Source organism: Hippocampus comes, unplaced genomic scaffold, assembly GCF_001891065.2.
Source record: "Hippocampus comes isolate QL1 unplaced genomic scaffold, H_comes_QL1_v1.1 scaffold41, whole genome shotgun sequence".
Taxonomy (NCBI): Eukaryota; Metazoa; Chordata; class Actinopteri; order Syngnathiformes; family Syngnathidae; genus Hippocampus; species Hippocampus comes.
Window position 1 is genome coordinate 4,257,641 of NW_017805153.1, and position 14,932 is coordinate 4,272,572.

General features: G+C 42.0%; 1 protein-coding gene across 2 annotated transcripts in view; it reads left to right on the forward strand.

The window, feature by feature from the left end:
- Nucleotides 1-14,932, forward strand: part of LOC109515024 (metabotropic glutamate receptor 7-like) — a 123,648-nt gene that overhangs the window by 91,664 nt on the left and 17,052 nt on the right. For both annotated transcript variants that reach the window (XM_019868560.1, XM_019868561.1), the window contains exon 8: nt 9,553-10,488. In XM_019868560.1, coding sequence (XP_019724119.1) covers nt 9,553-10,488 — 936 coding nt within the window. The remainder of the gene's footprint in view (nt 1-9,552; nt 10,489-14,932) is intronic.

Here is a 14,932-nt window from a genome sequence, read left to right on the forward strand (position 1 = left end):
GCACACACACACACACACACACACACACACACACACACACACACACACACACACACACACGCGCGTCTGTTTTTCTATCTCATAAGAAGACACTACTTTAGTTTTCAATGACAACCTGGAAATAAGGTGATAATTTGATTTACGAAGGAGATACATGCTAATAGCAGTCAACAGTATATAGACCTCTGCCAAGGCCAAACAATAATGCCAAGATAGTGTTTTTTTTGTTTGTTTTTTTAATTCAATTTCAATGTCTGACTCTCATAAAAAGAAAACAAAAATACTGTGCCACATGTCTTGTACTGCAGATTAATGGACAACTAATCTATTACCAAATTGATTTGTGAATTAAATATTTTGATACTTGAAACATCGTTGAAAGACAATTGTTTAGCAGTAATTTAAAATTAACCAAATCACCAGAATTTCAGCATCTCAACAGGATATATTTCTGTCATCCTCCATTGTGTTTTCCTTTTTTGCAATAAACATTTGCAAACATCTTCTTTTGCTTTGAAAGACCAAATCAGTAACTGAATCAACATCAATTGATGTTGCTGCATTTTCTGCATTGCGGATTGTTTGTAATGTCCTGTTTTTTAATTGAGGGATGGATCTTAACAGTTTTTCAAAATTCGATTCATCATTTCGTCAACCAAATTATCGACTGTTAGTTAGTGTTTTGTGTTTAAATTGTTGTGTTGCTAATTTATTTTAATAACTAACTTTGTTTTTATGTTTCTGATTTTTACTTGAAATGCAGCACTTTGGTTGCAATAAAGTTGAGTTGATTAGGGTTGAATCAATTTCATTGGTCATCATATTTTTCCTATATTTTTTAATCAGAAGCGCAAGTAAACTTTTCTAGATTTTTTTTTTACTGTGCTTTTTTTTTTTACTCCAGCGCATCTTGTTTTTGTAATAATAATAATAAGAATAAATAATAATAATTGTAATATATTGTATTCATATATGTGCCGGTAGTAATGCTTATGAATTAAAACTTTGGTTCAGAAACAAGTGGCATTTTTTTTCTGAAATGTCATAATTATAAATAAACGCGTGGTAAAATCTGTCGCGGCACGGTGACCGACTGTTGAGCATGTCCGCCTCGCAGTGCAGAGGTCCGGGGTTCGAATCCCGGCTCGTGCGTTCCCGTTTGGAGTTCGCATGTTCTCCCTGTGCCTGCGTGGTAAGTTAATGGAACTCGCTCGATTGTGCCTTGATGTGATTGTGCGTGTGCTTGGTGGTTTGTGCCCTGCGATTGGCTGGCAACTACTTCAGGGTGTACCCGCCTGCTGCCCGATGATGGCCAGGATAGGCTCGTGACACTCATGAGGATAAGTGGCTCGGATAATAGATGGATTGTAAACTCCGTTTTGCGCAAGCTTATACATGTCAAACTTAACAGCAAAAAAACAAAAATACCTCAAAAACAGGTTTTGTGCTGAGAAAAAAAGACATTTTCTTATATCAGTGTCAAAAATAAGTTTAGGGACACACAAAGAAATCTCTGATTAAAATTTGAGGTTGATCAGTGTCCTTAAAATAATGGTTGATTATTATAACTCGCGGGTTTTTGTGTCGTGTCCACATGTGCTAGGCCAAGCATCATCAATGTCGCTGTCCTGGGCTGAGCATGTGGCCGATGTTATCAACTTAAATCCATCTTCATCTTGCAGCCGGTGTAATTAATACTTGAAAAGGCAGAGTAGGAAACACCCAGATGCGAGAGAGATGGTCAAGCCAGATCTAAGTGGTTCTGCTGTTGCTAAGAGTTGGAAAAAAAAAAAAAGCCAAGCTTCTAAACAGATTAACTCGAGCCTTGTGTGTGGTAGTAAGGTGTAATTCAAACCAGTTTCCCACTCCCAAACAAATAGTGAAAGACTTGTCTGCCATCCGTAGTGAGTCAAATTTCAGACTCCGGTTCCTGTATATATGGAGAGGTGTTATCCAAATCTGCGGCAACATGAACAGTTTTACCTTGAGAAATGAGTCTTATTTGTTCCTTGACCACACATGTAGCTCAAAACAGCCTCACGTCATTATCTTTCCCTGTTGAAATTAATGGAAATGCTGTTCATCTCTTCCAGCAATCCCCCCCAAAAAAACACCAAAACAGTTTTATAATGTGTTCTTATCGACAGAAAAATAGCACTTTGTAATATTGTACAGTTCTGACATAATTGAAAAGAATAATTCAATTCAATGTAGAATGTGCTGCCCATTCTGGTCTGCACTCCTTGACCACCTGCGGTCAGTAAAAAGGCCAATTAAACATTTACTTTCCTGCCTGGGTGCAGCAGCCAGTCAAATTGCAGTGGGGCGCCCACTCAAGGCTTTGCTGTATTAAAAATGAGACGATTTCTTAAACAAAACAGATTTCAAATTTGCCTCTGGCTAGCTGGTCCACAGTAATGTCAGTATTTTTGCTGACGTGTTTATTGAAATGTTAATGAATTTTTGGCATGTTATTAGATCAGTATTGATTCTCAACTGCTCCAGATACTGCGCGTGTTAAATTTGCATGCTGTTCTTATTGCCTTTTAGAATCACAATCATCTTTATCGGCGTTACCGGCCTGCTCTTTTAGAGCACACTTTGTCTGCTGCATTTGAAGTGGCTGTTGTAGCAAACAAGCCCCTACAACAAAAAATACAGTTAGGACATCAAGACAAAGGTACAAGAGTCATTAAGCAATGTAACATGCCCAGTAGTGCAATAATACTGATACATCGGCAAATGTTTAAATGATGTAGAGAGTCATGAAGCAATTGAAGGTCCGGTAGAGCCGTAATACTGATCAACAACGGTTGTGCAAATGAATCCGAATGACAGAGCTGCAACAATGATTACAGGAGTAATGGCGCTTCAGTGATGTGCAAAATTGGCAAAGTGTCACTATGAAATTGTGACTCAGCTGTATTAGATGTTATTGGAAAGCGGAAAGAAGCTATTGGAATGTCTGCTGTTTTTAGTGAGCATCGTTCAGTGGGCTTGAGGGCTTTCATGGGCTTTCACTTGGATGGCACTTTTCCACCTACAAGGCACTCAAAGTCCTTCACACTGACTACGTTTACATGCCGTTTACATGCAAAATCCTGAATGTGCGCTTATTCGAAATCCGTATTAGACCACCGGGTTACCTCTTTCCTAACCTGAATATTTGATCATATAAACGCGATCGGGTTACCTCCTTTTGTTTGTGTTCTGTGTATGCTCTATTCGTAAGGCATCTTGGTCTTTGTAATACAGGAAATACTTGTATGCATGGCAACCGCTGGCGATGCTACTTGCCGTCGCAAGAACTGTACCCACCAGCGGCCGTCTGACGTTGCAACTCGCTAAACGAGCCTTAAACTGAAGACATTGATTTCTGTGTCGATGGCGAAAAATGAGCCAGTGTGGATATAGACACAGATTTTGTGAATATAAGTCCAATCATCTGACGTGCAACTCCCCGGGAATACGCATGCAGAGGTCATCATGTTGGAACTCAGAGACACAGCTATGCCGAGTGACATGAATAGAATGTTGTTGTTTTTTGTTTTATATATTGACAGTAGAAAGTAACAGGCGGAAATGACGTCTATTTGCATCATAACGTTGTCCGTGCATCACCATACTGAACGAGGATATTCAAATACGAGAGTAACTCATGCACCCGGGTTACTCCAAATGTTTCAGGAACCAGAATTTGGACTTCAATGCAAATATTGACTGCACGTGAACGTAGTCACTGACTTCTTATTCACCTGCAGCATCAGGTGCAACTTCAGTATCTTGCTCAAGGGCACTTTGACATGATCACAAGGGCCAGTGATCAAACTAACAACCTCTGGCTTAAGAGACGACCACTCTACCACTGAGCCATTTTCAAGACTTAAGAAATGTAACACACCCACCAAGTGACTGACCGATCGTTTTGATTTGTGAATGAAACGACATGGGAGGTTTCAACCAGACACCAGTGAAATCCTCTGGAAATGCTCTGGTGGCACCCCAACATCTGTCTACCAGTCGTTGAGTCGACTAGTCGATGCGCCGACCTTCTCACTGAACAATGATGATTAGAACTTGAGGTGGATGAATTGAAAATCACATGTTTCGGTACCAACATTACAGACACAACCTTTAGCAAAAAGCGGTTTATTCAAGAATACGATACGTACTTTTTTTTTTTTTTTTTTAATACTAAACTGGTGGCAGTCCACCGAATGTGATTGGATGGACAAGTCAGGGGCCACTGCAACCGAGGACAGCGGGGAAAGTGAGTGAGCGAGCTTGTGTTGAAGACTGAGAAAGTGTCAACAATGTCATCGATGAATCGATGCCAACTCGACTCCCATCACCTTAGCGTTGACTCGAAAAAACTTGAAGTGGTTCAACCCTTTCTGTCTTCCTGTATGCTGCACGATCCAAATGGTTCCTTACAAGTAGGATAACAACAGCAAGACGTTTTACTGTTATTACTTATTTTGTTGTCGTTGTATTTATTGAATAGGACTCTCTTTCTGGTGTAAATTGGCGGATGCTTTGGAGGAAGAGCAATTCTAAGCCAAGCGTCAGTCTTTTTCAGTTCAGTGTTTGGGAACCAAGGGTCTCCAATGTTGAGAAGTAACTCCAAAATACGCACTTGCCAGGTTACTCTCTCATGCTTTTTTTGCTGCTGGTTTTACTGAACACGATGACACGGAAAATCTATGATCGCACATCAGATGGAATTGAATATACTCCTCACATAAATCAACCAGATAGAAGTTGTTAGCTGTCACGGCTTTATAAGATATCTTGAGATGAGGATGAGATTTCATATAATGTGATTATTTCCCTTGTATCTCAAAGACAACTGTGGAGGAAATATCATTTTATGATAACTTAAAATATCTTGCCTTTACCCCAAAAGACCTCTATGGTCAGATATGAATGCAGTGGTGCAGAGACAGCTTCCGTGCAAAATGTTCGTCGGTGCTCACTGACACAACACAAGAATTGACTTCAGTGATTCATGTGGACCATAAAGAACCTGACATGTGTGTGTGTTTTTGTTTTTGGTGTTTTTTTTTTTTTTTTTTTTTTTTGTCTAAAATGTCATTGTATCACCACATAACAAAGACAACATGGCATTTCCATACAGATGAGATAGCATTTGCATAATTGCTGTCTGGATGACAAGAATTCAACTTAACGCAATGCATTTGAGAGCACAGGTGGAATAACTTCTGCCGGATGGATATCGGGCGTTGTTTTGCAGCGATTACAAACCAAATGCTGCAGTGCAATTATATTTCAGTGAATTAAAAAAAAAAAAAAACGGATCCACTTTGCCATCAACCTGACGCTGTTCCATCTGATGACAACTCGTATGAACTGTCAAATTAAGCACTACAGCAAAAGCACTAACAGTCCTGAGAGTCCAAGGTGTCAACATTCTTGCTTGTGGTTTCCATAGCAACAGAGCTGTTGGGCTCATGACTGTTTCCCCACAGTGTGTAATCGGGAGGTTTTCCAGCGAGCACCCTTCATTGTCCAAATAACAAATGGCACCTCGGTGCCCTCAGATAAATGGCAGATGATAATCTAGCCAGACACCGAAGAAGCGACACATTTGTCACACAGCTGCACATAACAAACACTGCACGTGTGTGTTTTTGCGTGTATGGCAGTGGCGGGTAGTGAAAGTGTAAAAGGGGTTTGTAAAGGTTCTACCCTGTATTCACAATTTATTGGCTGTCGGCTGTCCCATTTTTGGGATCTGATCGTAGTTGGAGCCATGTTTCACGGCAGGCTCGGGTAACTGGAATCTGTTGGGCTTTTTCGTCATCTCTGATCAATCTTTGAATGAATTACATGAAACTGTGAGAAAATTCCCTGGATCTCAGATCGATACAGCAATCGTCCATTTACGGATCAAATACATGATACGGTGTACTACAGTCCAGCGGTGCCTTGGCAAAGTTTAATTCATTCCTTGACCATGCTCATAATTCAAAACACACTTTCTTCCCCCATTGAAATCATGGAAATGCCAATAATTATTTCCGCACCTGTGCTCCTTCTGATGTGTGCACCTTGACCAACAAAGGGCAGTATAATACACAAAAAGAGACACACATGAAGAAGACTTTCACAACTTACTCGGTTAGTGTCACTATTAGGAATATTTTTTTGTTCTTTCACAGAGGATCAAGAATATATTCCTGTTAAGGGCTGTTCCATCTAAAACAGTGGTCCTCAACTAGAAATGCTGTAGGTCCACTTTTTTTTTTTTTTTTTTAATAAGACCAAGGTCCGGTCCCATGCACGGCGGTCATGGGGAGCAGGGCTATATGCCCATTTAGTATGGTTAAGCCAAGCTTATACAAATCAACACTCCTCACAACCAACCAATAATGGGGTGCATGAAAATAACAATTATTCACTTTGCCAGTACACAGCAAATAATGAGAGGTATTGTGTTGAGGCACAGGAACTCTTTTATTTGGTTAAGTTGTGCCTGCTTAATAATAGAAATAGCCCTTTTAGGGAAATAAGACAATTTTTACTTTAACTTTGTTAAACAGTAGTTGTCTTTTTTCCCTTAATTTAACAAAAACAAAACAAAATACTCATTTTACCAAAATAAATACTAAACATGAAAACAAAAATATCCTTTTCATTTGTACAATTCCCCTTTTCACATCCCCTCTGAAATCACTGAAAAATACAGTATATCAGAAGAGGAGTTAAGAACCATTTTAAAAACTGACACAAGGGAGCACAGGAATGTGCAGTGCTGTTCTTCCACTAAAGGTGAATGCAATGTCTGAGGCATGCAAATATTATTTGAGGACGCCATTGTGATGTTCATTTACCATGTTGCGGTGTTCTGCTGTTAAACAGCTGCAAAGATCCCCGGGTAGACGGGAGCAAAACTGCACACAATCGAAACCTCCCGCGATTCGTCTTGTCTAATTGTCTGTGTGCGGCTCTCCTGGACTGAAGCTGTGAGTACACTGTGGCGTCGCGCATGCGTCTGTTTCCTGACACAATCATCCATTTTGAATGCGTGTGTGTTGGGATAGACGCGTGCTGACGCTTATGTATGGGCACACCTTAAGTTCAGAGGAGCCAATCAGTGCATCGTTATCGCCGACATGCCCTGCTCAGCCAGGGTCTCCAGTTAGTCAAACATTACACAACACACAGTCGCGCTGCTGCGGTCCTCTGCAATACATCTGTTAGTGCACGCAAAGAATAAAACGGATAATTTTAACAAGCGATCGCGGTAATGCGCAGATTATAGTCCACAAATATAAAATGTATCACGTAAAAATTACTTTATAATTTATTATTTTATACAATTTGCCGAGGGTCCAGACAGAGGAGGTCCGGACAGAGGAGGTCGGCGGTCCGGTCGTGGATCGCGGTCCGCCAGTTGAGGAAGGCTGATCTAAAAGATTATTTGATATGGTTCTCGATACATAGGGTACGAAATGATTCAAGGAAGTAACAATTTCAGAATGTAACAATTTGATTCAGTTCGATTCGGTGGGATTACAATTTGATTTGGTGTGGTATGGCTGTAGCTTTTGTCTTGTTTATTAATATGCAACGACATGTAAAAGCTCCCCAAAGCACAGACTATCCAAGATAATTAAAGCCAAAGAAACAACAAATCATCAACGGTGTCAAATTGATTTATATCCATTTATATCAGGTGTGCGTCTCTCATAAACGATGATTGGATGCATCTCAACACATGGGATGCAACAGTTTTAAAATATAACGCTTCACTTGGGTTTTGCAAATTGGAAGTGATTTTCAGATTCAAAGCAGTTTTTGTTATACTGCAATTCACAGGGAGTATTATCATATGATCTGTCTACATGTGTTGCTGAACCGTTTGTGTTCAATCATCCGTTGCTCGAAGCAGTGGTCCGAACCTTTTTTGTCTTGTGAACTTTTTGACTTAAACCGAGTACCCCCTGAAGCACGTGTGTTGATGATTCTCCAAAAGCAGAAGATAAACTAAATGAAAAGTATTTTATTTCACGGAGTGCATTCACCAAAAGAAATTCTATTTTGCCTTGAAAATAAATTAGAAGTATAAATGAAGAAATGTAATCACAATAAATAATAAACCTGCCTTTGCTACATATAACTCAGAACATTTACCACAAAAAGTGCAGCCCCTTTGATTTAAACAGGCATTTACGCTTAAAATGTCGTAAACAAAAACAACACTTAGGAAGAATATTCAGGCCCACTCGAGTAGTTTTACTTTCCTTTCATCAGTTATCTGAGCGTTAATGAGACACTTGAGCTGACGTGGCTTTTTTGGCGGGGTCATGGCTGTGCCCCTGGTTAATGTCTTGCAAGGCAAAAAAGGTGTCGCGCACATGCCACTTTATTGACAGGTTCGGAAATTAATTATTAAAAATGTCCAAGTACCCCCTGGTCGCGTATCATACCGCTGGTTAGGAAACACCGCCTTAAAGGGTTATAACACAGTGCCTATCAATGTTATTCGTTAGCCCATCTATGGCGTCTTGCATTGTTTATTAGCATCAAGCTAGCCCACAGTTGTACAATGAAAAGTTCTGTGATTGTTTTAAGTCCAAAATGTGTCATCCTCGTTGCTTTACGCTTAGTTTCAGAGTACATTTGAACTTAATTAAAGACAAAAAATGGCCCAGCAACAGCTCGTATGTCGAAAATAAATTGGGTCACTCTCAAGTCAAGGCACCACTGTAAATGATTGTATGTCATATTTGTTGTCAGCTTATTGGTTCAGTCCAGGAGACATTGCTGTTAAATTCATATTAATGTTGATTTGTCCTCATGCGCCAGCTCTACTTTACCTTGAATCCGTGTCGCAACTATGGAAACTTTGGAGCAAGTCGACTTTCACATTAAATGAGAAACTCATTGAATAGCATCATCAGAGTAAATTTACCATCCTGGACTTGTTAAATCTCCATGACCAAATGAAATAACTCTTTTTCTTGGCGTTTTAGCCTTTTAGAGTTTGGATAATGGACGGTCACAGGACGTCTTGGGTTAGAATTGAGGATAGCACCGCACCGTATTTGAACACTGATAAGCTGAATTAGTACAAACACAGCTCTGCAAAGACCAAAGTAGACATTTGCAACCCCAAATCCATTACATGTTCATATTTCACACCTCACTTGCTACTTTATTAAACAGGTTTATGGCATTTCTCATTATTTTTAATCTAACCAACATAAGTACTCCGTTGCCATGGTAATCACTTTTACCTTTGAGAATAAGACAAGTCTCCTGGCTATGGTGTGATCTAACCAGATGCTACGATTGCACTGTCCTGATGATGAATTATATAAGTCACGGTGAATCAGTTCTGCGGCCTTACAGAAAGAAGGTTGGGGGTTCGAGTCTCAACTCCGGCCTTTCAGTGTGCTCACGCTCCCTCTCGTTGCGTGGGATCTCTTTCTTACATGTTCACTTTCTGTCTGTGTATTGGCCAGGTCTCAACACATTTGTTGTTTGTGTCAAACTGTCTGACTCTGTTCATCTTCCTTATTGCAGCTGGAGGAGCTTCGGTGGCCCGACGGGGAGCAGGAGTTGCCCATCTCTGTGTGCAGTCTGCCTTGTAAGGCTGGAGAGAGAAAGAAGAGGGTCAAAGGGATGCCATGCTGCTGGCACTGCGAGCTCTGTGACGGATACCAGTACCAGTCTGACGAAACCTCCTGCCGACTGTGCGCGTACAACATGAGGCCCAACCCCAACAGGACTGCCTGCCAGCCCATTCCCATCACCAAACTGGAGTGGCACTCCCCGTGGGCAGTCATCCCTGTCTTCCTGGCCATGCTCGGCATCATCGCCACCATTTTCGTCATGGCCACCTTCGTCCGCTACAACGACACGCCCATCGTACGCGCGTCGGGCCGAGAACTGAGCTACGTGCTGCTGACTGGCATCTTTCTGTGCTACATCATTACCTTCCTGATGATCGCCAAGCCCGACGTGGGCGTGTGCGCCTTCAGGAGGATCTTCCTGGGTCTGGGCATGTGCATCAGTTATGCGGCACTGCTCACCAAGACCAACCGCATCTACCGGATCTTTGAGCAAGGCAAGCAGACGGTCACGGCCCCACGCTTCATCAGCCCCACCTCGCAGATCGCCATCACGTCCAGTCTGATCTGCGTGCAGCTGCTGGGTGTGCTGGTGTGGTTCGCCGTGGACCCTCCTAACACCATTATCGACTACGATGAGCAGAAAACAATCAACCCCATGCTGGCCCGTGGCGTACTCAAGTGCGACATCACAGACCTGCAGATCATCTGCTCGCTGGGCTACAGCATCCTGTTGATGGTGACGTGCACCATCTATGCCATCAAGACGAGAGATGTACCTGAGGACTTCAACGAAGCCAAGCCCATCGGCTTCACCATGTACACCACCTGCATCGTGTGGCTGGCTTTCATCCCCATTTTCTTTGGCACGGCCCAGTCTGCTGAGAAGGTGAGTCATTGACTCCCCTCCGTCTGTGTCTCCGCCCTCTGCTTTGTCTCCGTGTCTCCTTCAACTCATATATTCTCAGTCAGCCCTTCAGCCCTCCTTTTATCTTGTCCAAACACACACACAGACACACACACACACACACACATGCACACCGGCACACATGCATATTTGTGAGGACACAATGTGACAAACAGCACACGCAGAGCACCTCGCACACCCATTTCACGACTGTGTAACTTATGGGCTCATTCGCGTTTGATTTCACATCGTGCCGTTTTGCATGGGAAGCCACACTTGTCCAAACACAGACAGAAATAAGCACACCAAAAAGGCGGGGGAGGGGTTCGCGGTTAGCGACCAGAATCCCGAAATGCCCGAGGAGAACGGGGGCGTGGGCTGCTCCAGATGCCATTATCTGGGCTCTCACGCCGAGGGCTGCGTTTACACCATTATGCAGCATTCTGGGAAGGGAGACAAGCAGGTGCGGGAAGAGGAGGACGAGGGACAAGTGGAGGAGGACGATGGCGTGGAACTGGGGGAACGTAGCTTGGTTCAACACATTCTCTCTCTTGACAGCTTCGTTCTTCCCAGAGAAAGCATTTGACATCGGTTGCTCCCCGAGTTGATGGAGAATACGACATTCTGACCTTCTCTACGAGTGACTGCTTATCTGGCCGGCAGCCGCTGGAATACAGATGCATTCATCAGGCCCACTCATGAGACGCGCGTGTTGCGCGCCGACATTTGTGCACAAAACAGAGTGCAGTGGAAGTTTTCCCTCGACAGAATATCGATGCTGACAGGAAAGCGTTACTTATGGCGAACCTTTGGAGAACCACGGCACTCGATATCCGTCCTGCTAAGCAACTGCTTGAGATGGATCAGAAAGTGATTTTCCTCATCTCAATTTGGCACTGATTTCATAGACGAATTACACCCTCAGCAGCGATTAGGAGTTCATTATGTTACTCACAGAGAGTAGCGAGGCACTAATGTGTTTTCCTTTCCTCTTATGCAGTTAACTCCTCCTTTGCCTGTCAGTTCACACCACAGAGTCCTGGTTTAACGGCCTCTGTGGCTGCATGTCTACTTGCTCCCTTGCCGCAGATAGTGAGAAGTGCCTTTGCATGTCCTGTAAGCAGCCACTGCAGCAGCAGTAGCGATGTAGTTAAGGAGATGCACTAGCTTATTTATATTTCAACTCTTGCCCACGATTTCAGCATGAGCAAGCATTTGCTTTTTAAAAACTGGAGGTCTTGTCTTAAATTAATAAAAATGAAATGGGGTTGGGGGGACGTCGTGCATGTGCAATGATTCTGACATGGAGTCCGGAAATATTGTAGTATTTTGTGTGTACTCTAGTTTAGACATGAAATTAAAACTTAAAAAAGAAATTAAGGTCAAAGATTTCAACAGATTCGAAAAATACAGTGGTGCCCTGATGAGATGCAAATTTAATTCGTCCAGTGACCACGTAGATCAAAACACAATTACCTCATATCATCTCTTCCCATTCAAATAAATGGAAGTGTCATTAATCCGTTCCAGCCGTCCCCACACCCCAATAAAACAAAACGTGTAATGTGAATTGTAATGAGGCAAAATAGCACTCCATTCTATTGGACTTTGTAAAAACATCCAGTAATAATTTCATGAGATTAAAAACAAGTGAACAGTTTTTGTCACAGCACATCAATTAAATACTGCTTCTTCTGGTGTACCCGTCTTGGCCATCTGGGGGCAGTATAAAACAAATGGACGTACGTGTGTGTGTGTGTGTGTATATATACGCCTCAGGACTATGAAGGTTTTGGCAGTCCTTCTTGGATGAAGTGGCCAATCACATTGAAGTGGGGCGTGTCCTACCCAGAACTCAAGTGGGCTTCATAATAACCTTCATTCAGATGTCTCAACTCCAACCACGCTACGGCACTAATATTAGTCGTTATACGCAGAAGATAAAGAATATGTGAGCCTGAATACTGTTGTAAGGTCTGTCTTCATGTTGTTGCTGCACCAGTTGTGTTCAATCCATTGCAACATAAACGATAATTAGCATTAAGCTAGCACACTAATATGAGGCTTTAAATACCCACGGTGCAATTTGTTTTATGTTCAGTTTGTAGTAAACTTCAGCCGGGAGTGATTTTTTTTTTTTTTTTTTTTGGATGAATTGTTGACAAGTTGCCAAACTGGACCAGTGTAAAATGTGTTGAGTTCACTGTGCTGCATACAGTGTTCATATCTGCACTTGCAAGTCACGACAAAAAAATCTGTCAAGCAATGGCTTATATCTTGAAAACCTTGGGTCAAATCACGAGCTCAAGGCATCACTCACTGGAGGTTTATGTCCACAGTGTTGTTTCTGTTACGGTCAGATGTTCTTATTTTCCACACCTGCGGCCCCTTTTTTCTCTGCGCCTGTTTGGCTCATTTAAAACTCATGTCGAGAGAAGTCATGTGAATACAGCAACAAATGATCAGAACATGTCCCTCCCTCTCCCAGTTGTGCACCTGCTACTCAGCACATTCAGGTAATGATGCTGAGAATCACCAGCATCCCAAATCAGCTGACTCATGACTTTTGCCAGAAATAAAACTCCAGGCCGAAATGTGAGAAACTTTGGTCAACTAAAATATCGGAGACAATCCTGGAAAAATGTGGGAAAAAAAGCCACAAAATTGCTCAAATGGCATGCATTTGAGTGGGTAAAATAGCGTGTAGATAGATGTAAGATGCTGTGTCTTCAATGCGCCAATTCTCTTCATCTTTGACCACAGAACACAACCGCATTCCTCTGCAGCATGATGATACGTTCCCACCCCCAGGCAAAGAGTCCTCCGAGTAAAACTCCCACCAGAGTCGGTCACGAAAGAAAAGGGAGGTTATGAAGTTACATTCGTGGGACCGTGCTGAAAAATTTCTTAGGCACATGTAACATGACATGTTAATGCACCACCCCATGTGACTAAAAGACAGTCACTGAGTACATGGCTGGAGTTGGAAAATACTTTTTTTTTTTTCTACCGGGGCACATTTGTGGTCATGTTCCAGCCTATAATCCTATTCGTCGTTCAGTCATTTTCATGCAGTCTGTATAACTTTTCATGCAAAATGGAGCTTAAGTGCCTGTCTTTTATTTAGAAATTAGGTTAACATCCCCCAAGATGACAATACTCAAGAGGATGATGACACTCTTTTTCATTTGGCTCTTAGATGCGGATATAGAATATGATTATAACAGAATACTGCTTTTTAAGCAAATCCTCAGTTATGAATTTAAAAATAATGACTAGCCTAAAGTTAAGCGTATGCTGTGGAACCTCAATTTAATGAACTAATGGGGGTATGGGGGTTTCCGTTAAAGCCGCGTGTGCATTAATTTGAAGCACTTTTTTCCATGGCCTAAAAACACCCAGTAATAACAGTACAAAACTATTGTAAATACAAGACACAGCGGATCCCCTATTTGCGAGGGATAGAGAACGGACGGGACCGGCCCAGGCCGAACAGAAATCCCATTGAAATGCAGTAGGTCCCACTGCAGTAACATGACATGTTTAAGCACCCCCCCCTGTGACTAAAAAACAGTCACTGAGGTACATGGCTGGAGTTGGAAAATACTTTTTTTTTTTTCTACCGGGGCACATTTGTGGTCATGTTCCAGCCTATAATCCTATTCGTCGTTCAGTCATTTTCATGCAGTCTGTATAACTTTTCATGCAAAATGGAGCTTAAGTGCCTGTCTTTTATTTAGAAATTAGGTTAACATCCCCCAAGATGACAATACTCAAGAGGATGATGACACTCTTTTTCATTTGGCTCTTAGATGCGGATATAGAATATGATTATAACAGAATACTGCTTTTTAAGCAAATCCTCAGTTATGAATTTAAAAATAATGACTAGCCTAAAGTTAAGCGTATGCTGTGGAACCTCAATTTAATGAACTAATGGGGGTATGGGGGTTTCCGTTAAAGCCGCGTGTGCATTAATTTGAAGCACTTTTTTCCATGGCCTAAAAACACCCAGTAATAACAGTACAAAACTATTGTAAATACAAGACACAGCGGATCCCCTATTTGCGAGGGATAGAGAACGGACGGGACCGGCCCAGGCCGAACAGAAATCCCATTGAAATGCAGTAGGTCCCACTGCATTTCCCAACCTCATCCTCCTGAGTAGGATGAGGTTGGGAAATGTTTTTTGTTGTTGTTTTTGTTTTGTATGGTTGTTTTTTAAGCCCCAAACGAATCACCGAAAATGCCATTATTGAACCCATGCGTTTTTCGTGTTGTAATAATGCAAGGGTTATGAATCTATACAGTCCTTAAGCGCTTGTGCCTGAGCAGCCTTGCCTACAACCACGGGTTTGAGACTTGCCAAAGCATTTGCCCCAGGTAAAGGCCATTTATATATATATATATATATATATATATATAT